Source organism: Nerophis lumbriciformis, linkage group LG13 (assembly GCF_033978685.3).
Source record: "Nerophis lumbriciformis linkage group LG13, RoL_Nlum_v2.1, whole genome shotgun sequence".
NCBI lineage: Eukaryota > Metazoa > Chordata > Actinopteri > Syngnathiformes > Syngnathidae > Nerophis > Nerophis lumbriciformis.
Window position 1 is genome coordinate 5,492,234 of NC_084560.2, and position 16,899 is coordinate 5,509,132.

Sequence of the window (16,899 nt, forward strand, 5' to 3'; positions counted from 1 at the left end):
GCAAGTATTTTTATATTTGGTGCAAGCATTTTTATATTTGGTGTAAGTATTTTTATATTTGGTGCAAGTATTCTTATATTTGGTGCAAGCATTTTTATATTTGGTGTAAGTATTTTTATATTTGGTGCAAGTATTTTTATATTTGGTGCAAGTATTTGTACAATGTCCGATTACGGCAGTATTACAATGTGTATTTTTGGATTTGGTGCAAGTATTTGTATTTTTGGTGCAAGTATTTTTATATTTGGTGCCAATATTTTTATATTTGGTGCAAGTATTTGTACATTTGGTACAAGTATTTTTATATTTGGTACAATTATTTTTATATTTGGTGTAAGCATTTTTATATTTGGTGTAAGCATTTTCATATTTGGTACAAGTATTTTTATATTTCGTGCAAGTATTGTTATATTTGTTACAATAATTTTTATATTTGGTACAAGTATTTTTACATTTGGTGCAAGTATTTTTATATTTGGTGCAAGCATTTTTATATTTGGTGTAAGTATTTTTATATTTTGTGCAAGTATTTTTATATTTGGTGCAAGTATTTGTACAATGTCCGTATTTTTATATTTCGTGCAAGTATTGTTATATTTGTTACAATAATTTTTATATTTGGTACAAGTATTTTTACATTTGGTGCAAGTATTTTTATATTTGGTGCAAGCATTTTTATATTTGGTGTAAGTATTTTTATATTTGGTGTAAGTATTTTTATATTTGGTGCAAGTATTTGTATATTTAGTACAAGTATTTTAATATTTGGTGCAAGTATTTGTATATTTGGTGCAAGTATTTGTGCAATGTCCGATTATGGCAGTACTACAATGTGTATTTTTGGATTTGGTGCAAATATTTGTATATTTGGTGCAAGTATTTTTATATTTGGTGCAAATATTTGTATATTTGGTACAAGTATTTGTACAATGTCAGATTATGGCAGTACTACAATATGTATTTTTGTATTTGGTGCAAGTATTTCTATACTTGGTGCAAGTATTTGAACAATGTCTGATCATGGCAGTACTACAATGTGTATTTTTGGATTTGGTGCAAGAATTTGTATATTTGGTGCAAGTATTTGTATATTTGGTACAATTATGTTTATATTTGGTACAAGTATTTGTATATTTGGTGCAAGTATTGTTATATTTGTTACAAGTATTTTTATATTTGGTACAAGTATTTTTACATTTGGTACAAGTACTTTTATATTTGGTGCAAGTATTGTTATAATTGTTACAAGTATGTTTATATTTGGTGCAAGTATTTGTATATTTAGTACAAGATTTTAATATTTGGTGCAAGTATTTTTATATTTGGTGCAAGTATTTGTACAGTGTCTGATTATGGCAGTACTCCAACATATATTTGTATATTTGGTGCAAGTATTTGTGCAATGTCTGATTATGGCAGTACTACAATGTGTATTTTTGGATTTGGTGCAAGTATTTGTATTTTTGGTGCAAGTATTTTTATATTTGGTGCAAATATTTTTTATAGTTGGTGTAAGTATTTTTATATTTGGTACAATTATTTTTATATTTGGTGCAAGTATTTGTATATTTGGTACAAGTATTTTTATATTTGGTACAAGTAATTTTATATTTGGTACAAGTATTTTTACATTTGGTGCAAATATTTTTATATTTGGTGCAAGCATTTTTTATATTTGGTGTAAGTATTTTTATATTTGGTGCAAGTATTTGTATATTTAGTACAAGTATTTTAACATTTGGTGCAAGTATTTGTATATTTGGTGCAAGTATTTGTACAGTGTCTGATTATGGCAGTACTACAATGTGTATTTTTGGATTTGGTGCAAGTATTTGTATTTTTGGTGCAAGTATTCTTATATTTGGTGCAAATATTTTTTATAGTTGGTGCAAGTATTTCTATATTTGGTACAAGTATTTGTACAATGTGGGATTATGGCAGTACTCCAACATATAAGTGTATATATGGTGCAAGTATTTGTACGTGTACATAGTACCCCAACATATAAGTGTATATGTGGTGCAATTATTTGTACGTGTACATAGTACTACAACATATACGTGTATATGTGGTGCAAGTATTTGTACGGGTACATAGTAATCCAACATATAAGTGCATATGTGGTGCAAGTATTTCTATGTGCACATAATACTCCAACATATAAGTGTATAAGTGGTGCAATTATTTGTACGTGTACATAATGTAGTACTCCAACACATAAGTGTATATGTGGTGCAAGTATTTGTACGGGTACATAGTCCTCCAACATATAAGTGTATATGTGGTGCAAGTATTTGTACGTGCACATAGTACTCCAACATATAAGTGTATATATGGTGCAAGTATTTGTACGTGTACATAGTACCCCAACATATAAGTGTATATGTGGTGCAAGTATTATGTACGGGTACATAGTACTCCAACATATAAGTGCATATGTGGTGCAAGTATTTCTATATGCACATAATACTCCAACATATAAGTGTATAAGTAGTGCAATTATTTGTATGTGTACATAATGTAGTACTCCAACATATAAGTGTATATGTGGTGCAAGTATTTGTACGGGTACATAGTACTCCAACATATAAGTGTATATGTGGTGCAAGTATTTGTACGTGTACATAATTCTCCAACATATAAGTGCATATGTGGTGCAAGCATTTGTACATGCACATAGTACTCCAACATATAAGTGTATTTGTGGTGCAAGTATTTGTACGTTTACATAGTACTCCAACATATAAGTGTATATGTGGTGCAAGTATTTGTACGTGCACATAGTACTCCCACATATAAGTGTATATGTGATGCAAGTATTTGTAGGTGTACATAGTACTCCAACATATAAGTGTATATGTGGTGCAAGTATTTGTACGTGCACATAGTACTCCAACATATAAGTGTATATGTGGTGCAAGTATTATGTACGTGTACATAGTACTCCAACATATAAGTGTATATTTGCAGCCCTGATGTACGCCAGCATCTTCGGCAACGTGTCGGCCATCATCCAGAGGTTGTACTCGGGCACGGCTCGCTACCACGCCCAGATGTTGCGTGTCAAGGAGTTCATTCGCTTCCATCAGATCCCCAACCCTCTGAGGCAGAGACTGGAGGAATACTTCCAGCACTCCTGGGCCTACACCAACGGCATTGACATGAACACGGTACGCAGAGCAGGAAGGCATCGTCTTCATGGCAACCATGACTCAACTTAACTAACCCTCACCCTTTTCTCTCTTGTCTGCTAAACATCTGGACATCACCACTTGGCAGGAGGTGAGGATTTCTGTGCAAGTGGGTCACACACACCCTCACCCAATACACCCTCCCCCTAATTATCCTCCCCCAATACACCCTTCCCCTAATTATCCTCCCCCAACACACCCTCTACCTATACACTCTCACCCAACACACCCTCCCCCAGTACACCCTCCCCCCAAACACCCTCCCCTAAACACTCTCCCCCAGTACACCCTCACCCTAAACACCATCCCCCTAAACACCCTCCCTCTAAACACCCTCCCTCTAAACACCTCCCTCAACACACCCTCCCCAATACACCCTCCCCCTAATTATCCTCCCCCAACACACCCTCTCCCTATACACTCTCACCCTAAACACCCTCACCCAACACACCCTCCCCCAGTACACCCTCCCCTAAACACCCTCCCCCAACTCACCCTCCCCAACACACCCTCACCCTAAACACCATCCCCCTAAACACCCTCCCTCAACACACCCTCCCCAATACACCGTCCCCCAGTACACCCACCCCAACACACCCTCACCCTAAACACCCTCCCCCTAAACACCCTCCCCCAATATACCCTCACCCTAATTATCCTCCCCCAATACACCCTTCCTCTAATTATCCTCCCCCAACACACCCTCTCCCTATACATTCTCACCCTAGAAACCCTCACCCAACACACCCTCCCCCTAAACACGCTGCCCTAAACACCCTCCCTAATACACCCTACCCCAGTACACCTCCCAACACACCCTCACCCTAAACACCATCATCCTAAAAATTCTCCCCCTAAACACCCTCCCTCAACACACCCTCCCCAATACAGCCTCCCCCAGTACACCCTCTCCAACACACCCTCACCCTAAACACCCTCCCCAATACACTCTACCCCAACACACCCGCCCCCTAAACAGCCTCCCCCAATACACCCTTCCCCTAATTATCCTCCCCCAACACACCCTCTCCCTATGCATTCTCACCCAACACACCCTCACCCTACACACCCTCCCCCTAAACACCCACCCCCAGTACATCCTCCCAATACACCCTACCCCAGTACATCCCCCCAACACACCCTCACCCTAAACACCATCCTCCTAAACACCCTCCCTCAACACACCCTCCCCAATACAGCCTCCCCCAGTACACCCTCTCCAACACACCCTCACCCTAAACACCTACCCCCAACACACCCTCACCCTAAACACCATCCTCCTAAACGCCCTCCCCCTAAACACCCTCCCTCAACACACCCTCCCCAATACAGCAACCCCCAGTACACCCTCTCCAACACACCCTCACCCTAAACACCTTCCCCCAATACACCCTCCCCCAACACACCCTTCCCCTAAACACCCTCCCCCAATACACCCTCGCCCTAATTATCCTTCACCCAATACACCCTTCCCCTAATTACCCTCCCCCAACACACCCTCTCCCTATACATTCTCACCCTAGACACCCTCACCCAACACACCCTCCCCCTAAACACCCACCCCCAGTACACCCTCCCCAATACACCCTACCCCAGTACTTCCCCCCAACACACCCTCACCCTAAACACCATCCTCCTAAACATTCTCCCCCTAAACACCGTCCCTCAACACACCCTCCCCAATACAGCCTCCCCCAGTACACCCTCTCCAACACACCCTCGCCCTAAACACCCTCCCCCAATACACTCTCTACCAACACACCCTTCCCCTAAACACCCTCACCCTAATTATCCTCCCCCAATACACCTTTCCCCTAATTATCCTCCCCCAACACACCCTCTCCCTATGCATTCTCACCCAACACACCCTCCCCTTAAACACCCACCCCCAGTACACCCCCCAACACACCCTCACCCTAAACACCCTCCCTCAACACACCCTCCCCAATACACCGTCCCCCAGTACACCCACCCCAACACACCCTCACCCTAAACACCCTCCCCCAATACACCCCCCCAAACACCCTCCCCCAATACACCCTCACCCTAATTATCCTCCCCCAATACACCCTTCCCCTAATTATCCTCCCCCAACACACCCCTCCCTATACATTCTCACCCTAGACACCCTCACCCAACACACCCTCCCCCTAAACACCCTCCCCTAAACACCCACCCCCAGTACACCCTTTCCAACACACCCTCACCCTAAACACCATCATCCTAAACATTCTCCCCTAAACACCCTCCCTCAACACACCCTCCCCAATACAGCCTCCCCCAGTACACCCTCTCCAACACACCCTCACCCTAAACACCCTTCCCCCAATACACTCTCCCCTAACACACACTCCCCCAATACACCCTCACCCTAATTATCCTCCCCCAATACACCCTCCCCTAATTATCCTTCCCCCAACACACCCTCTCCCTATACATTCTCACCCTAAACACCCTCACCCAACACACCCTCCCCCTAAACACCCTCCCCTAAACACCCTCCCCAATCACCCTCTCCCAGTACATCCTCACCCTAAACACCATCCCCCTAAAAACCCTCCCCAATACACCCTCACCCAGTACACCCTCCCCCAACACACCCTCCCCCAACACACCCGCCCAAACACACTATCCCCCAACACACCCTCCCCCAATACACCCTTCCCCAACACACCCTCCCCCAATATCCCCCCCCAACACACCCTCACCCAATACACCCTCCCTAACACACCCTCCCCCAACACACCCTTCCCCAATATCCCCTCCCCCAACACACCCTCCCCTATACACCCTCCCCCAACCAGTTCAGTTAGTACTTCTAAATATACTGTCTCACTAAAATATACATGACATTTGACTACAAGTACTTATAGTGTGTAGTACTCCTAAATATCTTCTCAGTAAAATACACAGTGCGTAGTACTTGAGTGGTGGACTGAGCTGTTGGCTCCGCCCCCTGACAGGTGTGTAGAAGTGTGTAGTACTTGAGTGCCGGACTCACCTGTTGGCTCCGCCCCCTGGCAGGTGCTGAAGGGCTTCCCAGAGTGCCTGCAAGCGGACATCTGCCTGCACCTGAACAACAACCTGCTGCACAACTGCAAGGTGTTCCAAGGAGCCAGCAAAGGCTGCCTGAGAGCTCTGGCCATGCACTTCAAGACCACCCACGCTCCTCCTGGAGACACCCTGGTCCACTCTGGTGACGTACTTACCGCCCTCTACTTCCTGTCCAGAGGATCCATAGAGATACTCAAGGACGACATCGTGGTCGCCATCTTGGGTAAGTCTTCTTCTTCTTCTTCTTCTTCTTCTTCTTCTTCTTCTTCAGTTAAAGTGTCTTTAGTGATCAAAGGTGAAAAGTGTCTACAGTGATGGTTCACAGTTCGGGGGTGATCATGGTAGATGTCTTTTGTTTAAAAAGATAAAAGTAAAACGGGGGAGCTAGCTTTCACAAGTTAGCATTCAAAAGCCTGATGGCCTGTGGGTAGAAACTGTTTGTCAGTCTCGTAGTCCTGGATTTCAGGCTCCTGTATCGTCTGCCTGATGGTAGGAGGCTGAAGAGACTGTGTACTGTCCTTTATGATGTTGTGTGCTCTCCTGGTGGCCCTGGTAGAGTACATGTCCTGTAGCGAGGGGAAGGCTGCTCCTGATATGTACTGAGCAGTTTTAATCACTCGCTGGAGTTCCTTCCTGTCCTTAGCAGTGCAGTTTCCACACCAGACCGTGATTGAGCTGGTAAGGACACTCTCAACCGTACTTCTATAGAAGTTGCTGAGAATTTTGGGTGACATGCCAAATTTTCTCAACCTTCTTAGGAAGTACAGTCGCTGCTGGGCTTTCTTTATTGTTTGTTGGGTGTTGTGATCCCAGGTGAGGTCCTCGCTGATGTGGGTCCCGAGGAATTTAAAGGTTTTCACCCTGTCCACCTTTGTCCCCCCTATGTACAGAGGTGTGTACTGTGCACTCCTTCTCCGTGGGTCAATAATAATCTCCTTGGTCTTGTCTGTGTTCAAGGAGAGATTATTATCCTGACACCAGGCCCCCAGTTCCATTACCTCCCTTCTGTACGCTGCCTCAGCTCAGTCCGACGACTGTAGTATCATCTGCAATCTTGATGATACTGGTGTTGTTCTGGGAGGCCACACAGTCGTGTGTGAAGAGGGTGTACAATAGGGGGCTCAGCACGCAGCCTTGGGGGGTCCCTGTGCTTAGAACCTTTGTGCCTGATGTCTGGTTGCCGACTCTGACTGACTGGGACCGGTTTGTGAGAATGTTCAGGACCCAGTCACAGAGAGCCAGTGTCAGACCAACAGTGAAGAGTTTAGCAGTGAGTTTTTGTGGGATGACCGTGTTAAAAGCAGAGCTGTAGTCGATGAATAATAGCCTGGCATTGGTGTCCTTGCCCTCCAAGTGGGTGAGGGTGGTGTGGATGACGGTTTTGACTGCATCCTCAGTGGGCCGGTTCTGCCGGTAGGCAAACTGTAGAGGGTCCAGTGTGGGATGGTCTTCTTGATGTGTGACATGACTATCCTCTCGAAGCACTTCATCATTATTGGGATGAGTGCAACAGGGCGATAGTCATTCAGACAGGTCACAGTGTTTTTCTTTGGCAGGGGCACGATGGTGGTGGTCTTGAAGCAGGTGGGCACAACAGCTTGTGCTAGTGACAAGTTGTATATGTCAGTAAGTACATTAGCCAGCTCTGATGAACACACCCTGAGGGCCCGGTCAGGGATTTTGTCTGGGCCGGCTTCCTTCCGTGGGTTTGTTCTCCTCAGAACTGTACGTACCTCTGCTGTTGTCACAGTGAGTATTGGGTCCTGCGTGCCCTCCGTGGTCAGAACCCCTCTCTGTTGGTTGGTGTTGGGTTGAGGACCTCGAAGCGGGCGTAGAATTTATTCAGCTCATCTGGCAGTGAGGGTTGGCTGTTTGGGACCCCTCTGCTCCGCTGCTTGTAGTCTGTGATGTGTTGCAGGCCTTGCCACATGCGCCAGGAATCTGTGGTGGAGTAGAATCCCTCCAGCTTTAGTCTGTATTGTCCCTTAGCCTCGCTGATGGATCTACGCAGGTCATATCTGGCCTTCATGTAGTCCTCAGCATTGCCTGAGACAAATGCAGTGGAGCGGGCATGTAGCTTGGATCAAACATCACAATTAATCCAGGGTTTTTGGTTTGGGTATATCTTGTATTGTTTTGTGGACACAATGTTTTCCACACATGTGCTGATGTAGCCAGTTACACTGGAAGCATATTCCTCTATGTACACAGTACCGTCATCCCTCTGAGCAACAGTTTTGAACATGTCCCAGTCTGTACTCCCAAAGAGTCCTGAAGCACTAATTCAGTGTCTTCATTCCACACTTCAACAGTTTTTCTCACTTGGGGGGCTTGCTTGAGGCGCTGTCTGTACGCTTGATATAGAAAAGCTGAGATGTGATCAGATAGTCCAAAGTGTGGTCTGGGTACAGCCTTGTAGGCTCCCCTCACGTTGCAGTAAACCTGGTCCAGAGTGTTTTTCTCCCTCGTAGGAAAGTTCACATACTGATGGTATTTCGGGAGGACACTCTTTAGGTTGCGGTGGTTAAAATCCCCAGCTACCGTGAACGCAGCATCGGGGTGTGCGGTCTCTTGTTTACTGATGACGTCATGCAGCAGCTTTGGCGCTGTTGTGGAGTCCGCCCGTGGAGGGATGTAAACAGACAGTATAAACACTGCACTGAACTCCCTTGGAAGGTTTAAAGGTCTGCATTTCAGACCCTTAAATCAAATAAAATCAAATCAACTTTATTTATAGAGCACATTTAAAATTTACCACAGGGGTAGCCAAAGTGCTGTACAATGAGCAGTTTAAAAGATAAAACGAGTACCGAGCAAACACAACACAACACAAACAGAACACGATAGAAAATAAATAATTAAAATAGAATTAATAAAAACATAAAAACAGGATCACAGCAGGTGTATTATGGGGCGCCATTGCAGGATGGATATCACTCAGTGTTAAAAGCCATGGAATAAAAGTATGTTTTTAAGAGAGATTTAAAAACAGGAAGAGAGGAGGCTTGTCTAACACTCAGGGGTAGGTCGTTCCAGAGCTTGGGAGCAGCAACGGCGAAAGCTCTGTCACCTCTAAGCTTCAGCCTTGTGTCAGGGACCGTCAACAGCAGCTGATCGGCTGATCTTAAGGATCGGGTGGGGCAGTAAGGCTGAAGGAGGTCGGAGAGATAGGTTGGCGCGAGGTTGTTTAGACATTTAAAAACAAATAAAAGGAGTTTAAAATGTATTCGGTAACGCACAGGGAGCCAGTGAAGGGACGCTAAAATAGGGGTGATGTGCTCACGTCTGCGGGTCTGTGTTAGCAGACGAGCAGCAGAGTTCTGCACGAGCTGCAGGCGGGCGAGGGAGGCCTGGCTAATGCCAACATACAGGGCATTACAATAATCAAGACGAGTCGAGATAAAAGCGTGGATTAATTTCTCAAGATCATGTCTTGATAGAAGCGGTTTCACTTTCGCTATTTGGCGTAATTGATAAAAGCTTTTTTGAACGACGCTGCTGATTTGTTTTTCGAATTTAAAATCTGAGTCAAACTTTACCCCCAGGTTTGTGACAGAGTCGCTGAGATACGGGGTCAGAGTGCCGAGGTCAACGTTGGGGGAGGGAGAGCGACTTGGACCGAACAACATAACTTCTGTTTTATCTTCATTTAGGCTCAGGAAGTTAGCTGAAAGCCAGACTTTGATGTCGTGCAGGCAGTCAATAAGACGTTGAACCGTGTTATTTTGTGCCATGGGAAAATAAATCTGGCAATCATTGGCATAAAAATGAAATGCAATACTGTACTTCCTAAAAATAGAACCAAGGGGGAGAAGGTAAAGCGCAAATAAAATTGGGGCAAGGATTGAGCCCTGGGGGACCCCATGTGGTAAAGGAGCTGTGGACGACATAAAACTGTCTACTTTTACACAAAAACTCCTGTCGGTTAGGTACGACCGGAACCAGTTGAGGGCGGCGCCCTTAATGCCCACACAGTTCTCAAGACGAGTGATTAAGGTGGCGTGGTCGACGGTGTGGAACGCAGCAGACAGATCTAAAAGCACCAGGACAACATATTTACCAGAATCAGTGGACAGGAGGATATCGTTAAAAACTTTTAGAAGCGCTGACTCTGTGCTGTGGAGGGCTTTAAAACCGGACTGGAACAGCTCAGTGATACCATTATCCTCTAAGAAGGGCAACAACTGACTGTAGACAACCTTCTCTAATATTTTGGAAATGTATGGAAGATTAGAGATAGGTCTGAAGTTAGAGAGGAGAGAGGGGTCGAGGCTGGGTTTTTTAAGTAGAGGTCGTACCACTGCATGTTTAAACTCTACTGGAACTATTCCAGAAGAGAGGCTACTATTGATAATGTTAAGGACACTTGATCCAATAGTAGCAAGTACCTCCTTAAACAGGCGAGGTGGGAGGGCATCTGCAGGAGAACCAGAGGGCTTCATATGACTAACTGTGTCACTTAAAAAAGAAAAGGACACCGGCTCAAACTGATGGAAAACAGAAGAGAAATGCAGGGGAACAGAAGGGTCATATGAAGGCTGAGATAGACTGGCTCTAGTTGACACAATTTTGTCAGTGAAAAAATGGAGACAATTTTCACAGAATTCAAAAGAAGCATCAAAACCAGCAGATTTGGGAGCATCAATGACAGTGTTAATAGTTTTAAACAGAACTCTGGGGTTGTTACAGTTAGAAGATATAATCTGAGATAGATATATATTCATTTCTGCTTTTACAGTCATCTGAAAGGAAAACAGGCTTTCTTTAAAAATGGCAAAGGACACATGCAGCCTGTCTTTTTTCCATTTTCTCTCTGCTCTTCTACATACGCGCCTGGCAGCCCGAGTGACGTCATTCAACCAGGGCTGAGGCGTGGCTTTAGCGCGGCGGCATTTGAAAGGCGCGATCGTGTCCAGTGTTTGTAAACAGATAGAGTTGAACCCAGAAACCAACTCTTCAGTATTCAGACACACAGATGCTGCAGAATTATCATCACAAAGAGTCGAAAAAATAGAGGAGAACCGAGCAGGAGACGAAGAATTAAACATGCGAGAGCGTTGGGGCGGTGCGCACAATTTAACTGGACACTGCGTGGCAATATCAAACAGGATCGGCATGTGATCAGAGAACACAGCGTCGTAAATGTCCAAATTAAAAACACACAAACCATACGAGAGCACTAAATCGAGTGTATGCCCGCGTTCATGTGTAGAACCACACACAGACTGTACAAAGTTAAATGAGTCGATTATATTCAGGAAGCTCCTGGAAAGCGGCTCATCTGGACAGCAGGTGTGAATATTAAAATCACCCACAATAAGGACACGATCATATTTGGGCAGGATTTCAGCCAGAAATTCAGAAAAGTCAGTTATAAAGTCTTTGTGGTACTTGGGTGGTCGATAGATGACGGCACACAGGACGACATCAGAAAGACCCAGTTCAAACATGCACAGTTTGAAGCTTGAAAAGGAGGATTGTAGGCGGATCTGACGGCATTTAAAGTCATTTTTAAAAACGACTGCTAATCCTCCTCCTTTTCGACCGGACGGCCGTGGGGAATTAAAGTAGGAACACTCCGGAGGCAGAAGTTCATTAAGAGGGGCGGACTCACCGGCTCTCAGCCATGTCTCCGTCACACAGAGGAAGTCCAGTCCGCGGGAAGTGAAGAAATCCTTCAGGATAAAAGTTTTGTTTGTCAAAGATCTTGCGTTCACAAGACCGAACCTGGCGGGGGCCAGCACGTCCAAGGCCGCAATTAATCCGGGTGGGGCCCGACACACAGCCCGCAGGTGGCGGTGATCCACCCCGCGCCTCCGGGGGCGGGGACAGCAGGAGCGACGACGGCAAGCTTCTTCCTCCAAACCAACGATAGGAACCAGCCAGGAGCCGATAGGATCGAGCGAGCGTGGGTGCAGGAGGAGACCGGATACCGCACCATTCCTCCTTCGGGGAGCCACGGGAAGCCGGGCCAGGAGTGCCCTAACTTTCACCAGCTGGCCGCCACGTTTACCGCGGCGCCGGAGACGCTTCCGCCGGGGGAGAGGAGCCAGGGGGCGGGAAAGGAAGGCAGGAATCCGGCCAGGTGAAAAAGCTGACTGGGACGTCGAAAAACCAACGTCGAAGTTGATCATATCAGTGGGAGAGGGGCAAAGATCCAACAGTGTTTGGCGGTCATACACAAGCAGTGAGCTGACAGAGACGAAAATAGACGCAAAAAACACAAAAACGAACAGAGCTGACAGCGAGAGACGGCAGGCCAAAGCACATACTGGCGCCATCTTGCATCGGGGCGTCTTAAACCTGAGACTGAGTGCGTTGCTAGCTGGATAGCAGAGTGTGGGATGCTGTCCGAAAGCCAGGTTTCCATAAAAATAAGAGCACAGCATTCTCTCAGACTTTAGCCTAGCATGTAGCACCGCTCTCTTGCCTTGCCGCCTTGTTGTTGTTTTGGTGTAGCTGGGTCTCGTCGTAGCAGAAACTTGAAGTCTGTCCGACTATAAGTGGTGAGCTCCTCCCATGTCCAGAAGTGCATCTCTGTTATATCTCACTGTTGCGTGCAAAAACTTTGCATTTAGGAAGCAAATTAGGACTAAAATAAATAAAAAACTTAAGTTGTCGGGAGGACGACGCAAAGACGTCTTCTTCTTCTTCTTCTTCTTCTTCTTCTTCTTCTTTTTCTTCTTCTTCTTCTTCTTCTTCTTCTTCTTCTTCTTCTTCTTCTTCTTCTTCTTCTTTTTCTTCTTCTTCTTCTTCTTCTTCTTCCACGCTGTTTTCTCCAATCGTCTTGATGGAGAACACAATCGTGGATGCATATGACCTTTGACTTATTAAAATCTATATGTACACTTTATTTTGTGTTCGGTACGTTGGATGGTGTTTCTCCTGACACAAGTAAATATCTGTAAAAGATGGTCAAAGAGCAGGACTAAATATTTGAAAAAGATGGTCAAAGAGCACCAGTAAATATCTGAAAAAGATGGTCAAAGAGCAGGAGTAAATATCTGAAAAAGATGGTCAAAGAGCATGAGTCAATATCTGAAAAAGATGGTCAAAGAACAGGACTATATATCTGAAAAAGATGGTCAAAGAGCACGAGTAAATATCTGAAAAAGATGGTCGAAGAGCACGAGTAAATGTCTTAAAAAGATGGTCAAAGAGCAAGAGTAAATATCTGAAAAAGACGGTCAAAGAGCACGAGTAAATGTCTTAAAAAGATGGTCAAAGAGCAAGAGTAAATATCTGAAAAAGACGGTCAAAGAGCATGAGTAAATATCTGAAAAAGATGGTCAAAAAGCAGGACTTGATATCTGAAAAAGATGGTCAAAGAGCACGAGTAAATGTCTGAAAAATATTGTCAAAGAGCAGGAGTAAATGTCTGAAAAAGATGGTCAAAGAGCAGGAGTAAATATAGCTATAAATATACCATAAATAATTATTGTATATTCAGTGTAATAATATAAATAGTTATTGTATAATTACGTGATAATAACAACATAAATAATTATTGTATATAACAATATTTTGGTACTCGCACGTGTACTTGGTATCGTTACAGTAGATATATGTATAGATCCACCCATTTGTTTACATTGAGGAGCGCTAGCTTGCTGTTAGCGGTGAGCTATTGTATCTTCCTACGGTGTGTAGTGAAGCATATTTAGCTAGTCCTCGTCCTCCAGTGATAATGCTACTTGCAATAAACTTTATTCGTCGCCATGGAGACTGGGATTAGTCATTCAGAAGTAGTAGTTAAAACACTGTGGAGGGACGTTAGCTAGCTATGTCTTAAAGCACAATTGCACAGCAGCGCTTCAGTGTTTATAGCTTCAACTTTATCGTAGTTTTGAAGACAAAATATGTTCATTCTCCCTCTTCTGTCTCCACACTGTTTGTGCTTGCCAGTGCTGCGTGTGTGTGTGTTGACTCACAGCCACCTCGGCTCATATCAGCAGCAAAGCCACCACAGCGCCATCATGTCCATGAAAACACTATGTACCACTTTTTGTCAAAGACACTATAATACCTGTTTTAATTCATCAGTACTGCAATACTTTATTAGTACTAGTATACTTTATTAGTACTAGTATACTTTATTAATACTAGTATACACTACTTTAAGTCTACTTCATGTTACTGTGAAATTATTATGCAGAATTATCAACTTTTTTTTTAGCAATTTATGAATCCATTATCATGACAATACATGACATTACCGACATGTACGATATGTGCACAACCTCAATAAGTACATTAAGTGCAATAAGTACAATAAGTGCATTAAGTACAATAAGTGCAATAAGTACTTTAAGTGCAATTAGTACATTAAGTGCAATAAGTGTAATACGTACAATAAGTACAATAGGTACATTAAATGCAATAAATACAATTAATACAATAATTGCAATAAGTACAATAAGTGCAATAATTGCAAAAAGTACTTTAAGTGCAATATGTGCATTAAGTAAACTAAGTACAATAGGTGCAATATGTACAACAAGTACAATAGGTACATTAAGTGCAATAAATAAATGTAATACAATAAGTACAATAAGTGCATTAAGTACAATAATTGCAATAAGTACAATAAGTGCATTAATTGCTATAAGTACTTTAAGTGCAATACGTGCATTAAGTACATTAAGTGCAATAGGTGCAATACGTACAATAAGAACAATAGGTACATTAAGTGCAATTAGTGCAATAAATTAATTTAGTACAATAAGTGCAATACGTGCATTAAGTACATTAAGTGCAATAGGTGCAATACGTACAATAAGTACAATAGGTACATTAAGTGCAATTAGTGCAATAAATTAATTTAGTACAATTAGTACAATAAGTGCAATAATTGCAATAAGTACTTTAAGTGTAATATGTGCATTAAGTACATTAGGTGCAATACGTACAACAAGTACAATAGGTACATTAAGTGTAATAAATACATTTAGTACAATAAGTACAATAAATACAATAAGTGCAATAATTGCAATAAGTGCAATAATTGCAATAAGTACTTTAAGTGCAATACATACAATAAGTATAATTGGTACATTAAGTGCAATAAGTGCAAAAAATACATTTAGTACAATAAGTACAATAAGTGCATTAAATGCACTAATTGCATTAAGTACAATACGTGCAATAAGTGCATTAAGCGCAATAAGTTCAATAATTGCAATAAGTACAATACGTGCAATAAGTGCATTAAGCACAATAATTGCAATAAGTACAATAGGGGGGAAATGCATTAAGTGAAATAAGTGCAATAAGTGCGATAAGTACAGTAACTGCAATAAATGCAATAAATGCAATAAGTGCAATAAGTGCAATAAGTCCAATAAGTGCAATAAGTACAATAACGTAATAAGTGTAATAAGTACAATAACTGTAATATGTGTAATAAGTACAATAACTGTAATAAGTGCAATAGGTGCAATAAGTGTAATAAGTACAATAAGTGCATTAAGCGCAATAATTGCAATAAGTACAATAATTGCAATAAGTACAATACGTGCAATAAGTGCATTAAGCCCAATAATTGCAATAAGTACAATAGGGGGAAAATGCATTAAGTGAAATAAGTGCAATAAGTGCGATAAGTACATTAAATGCAATAAATACAATTAATACAATAATTGCAATAAGTACAATAAGTGCAATAATTGCAATAAGTACTTTAAGTGCAATATGTGCATTAAGTAAACTAAGTACAATAGGTGCAATATGTACAACAAGTACAATAGGTACATTAAGTGCAATAAATAAATGTAATACAATAAGTACAATAAGTGCATTAAGTGCAATAATTGCAATAAGTACAATAAGTACTTTAAGTGCAATACGTGCATTAAGTACATTAAGTGCAATAGGTGCAATACGTACAATAAGTACAATAGGTACATTAAGTGCAATTAGTGCAATAAATTCATTTAGTACAATTAGTACAATAAGTGCAATAATTGCAATAAGTACTTTAAGTGCAATGTGTGCATTAAGTACATTAGGTGCAATACATACAATAAATACAATAGGTACATTAAGTGTAATAAATACATTTAGTACAATAAATACAATAAGTGCAATAATTGCAATAAGTACTTTAAGTGCAACACGTGCATTAAGTACATTAAATGCAATACATACAATAAGTACAATGGGTGCATTAAGTGCAAAAATACATTTAGTACAAGAAGTGCAATAAGTACAAGAAGTGCATTCAGTGCAATAATTGCAATAAGTACAATAAGTGCAATAAGTGCATTAAGCGCAATAATTGCAATAAGTACAATACGTGCAATAAGTGCATTAAGCCCAATAATTGCAATAAGTACAATAGGGGGAAAATGCATTAAGTGAAATAAGTGCAATAAGTGCAATAAGTGCGATAAGTACAGTAACTGCAATAAATGCAATAAATGCAATAAGTACAATAAGTGCAATAAGTCCAATAAGTGCAATAAGTACAATAACGTAATAAGTGTAATAAGTACAATAACTGTAATAAGTGCAATAGGTGCAATAAGTGTAATAAGTACCATAAGTGCAATAAGTGCAAAAGGGTAATAAGTGTAATAAGTACAATGAATGCAATAAGTACAATAAAGTGTACTAAAAATGTGTGTGTTTGTGTGTGTGTGTGTGTGTGTGTGTG

The 16,899-nt window shown here is 42.1% G+C and overlaps 1 protein-coding gene across 1 annotated transcript in view; it reads left to right on the plus strand.

The window, feature by feature from the left end:
• LOC133613886 (voltage-gated inwardly rectifying potassium channel KCNH7-like) overlaps positions 1 to 16,899 on the plus strand; it is a 193,329-nt gene that overhangs the window by 146,667 nt on the left and 29,763 nt on the right. Inside the window, exons 8-9 of the mRNA XM_061971768.1 lie at positions 2,971 to 3,170; positions 6,216 to 6,468. Of these exons, the coding sequence (XP_061827752.1) occupies positions 2,971 to 3,170; positions 6,216 to 6,468 (453 nt within the window). The remainder of the gene's footprint in view (positions 1 to 2,970; positions 3,171 to 6,215; positions 6,469 to 16,899) is intronic.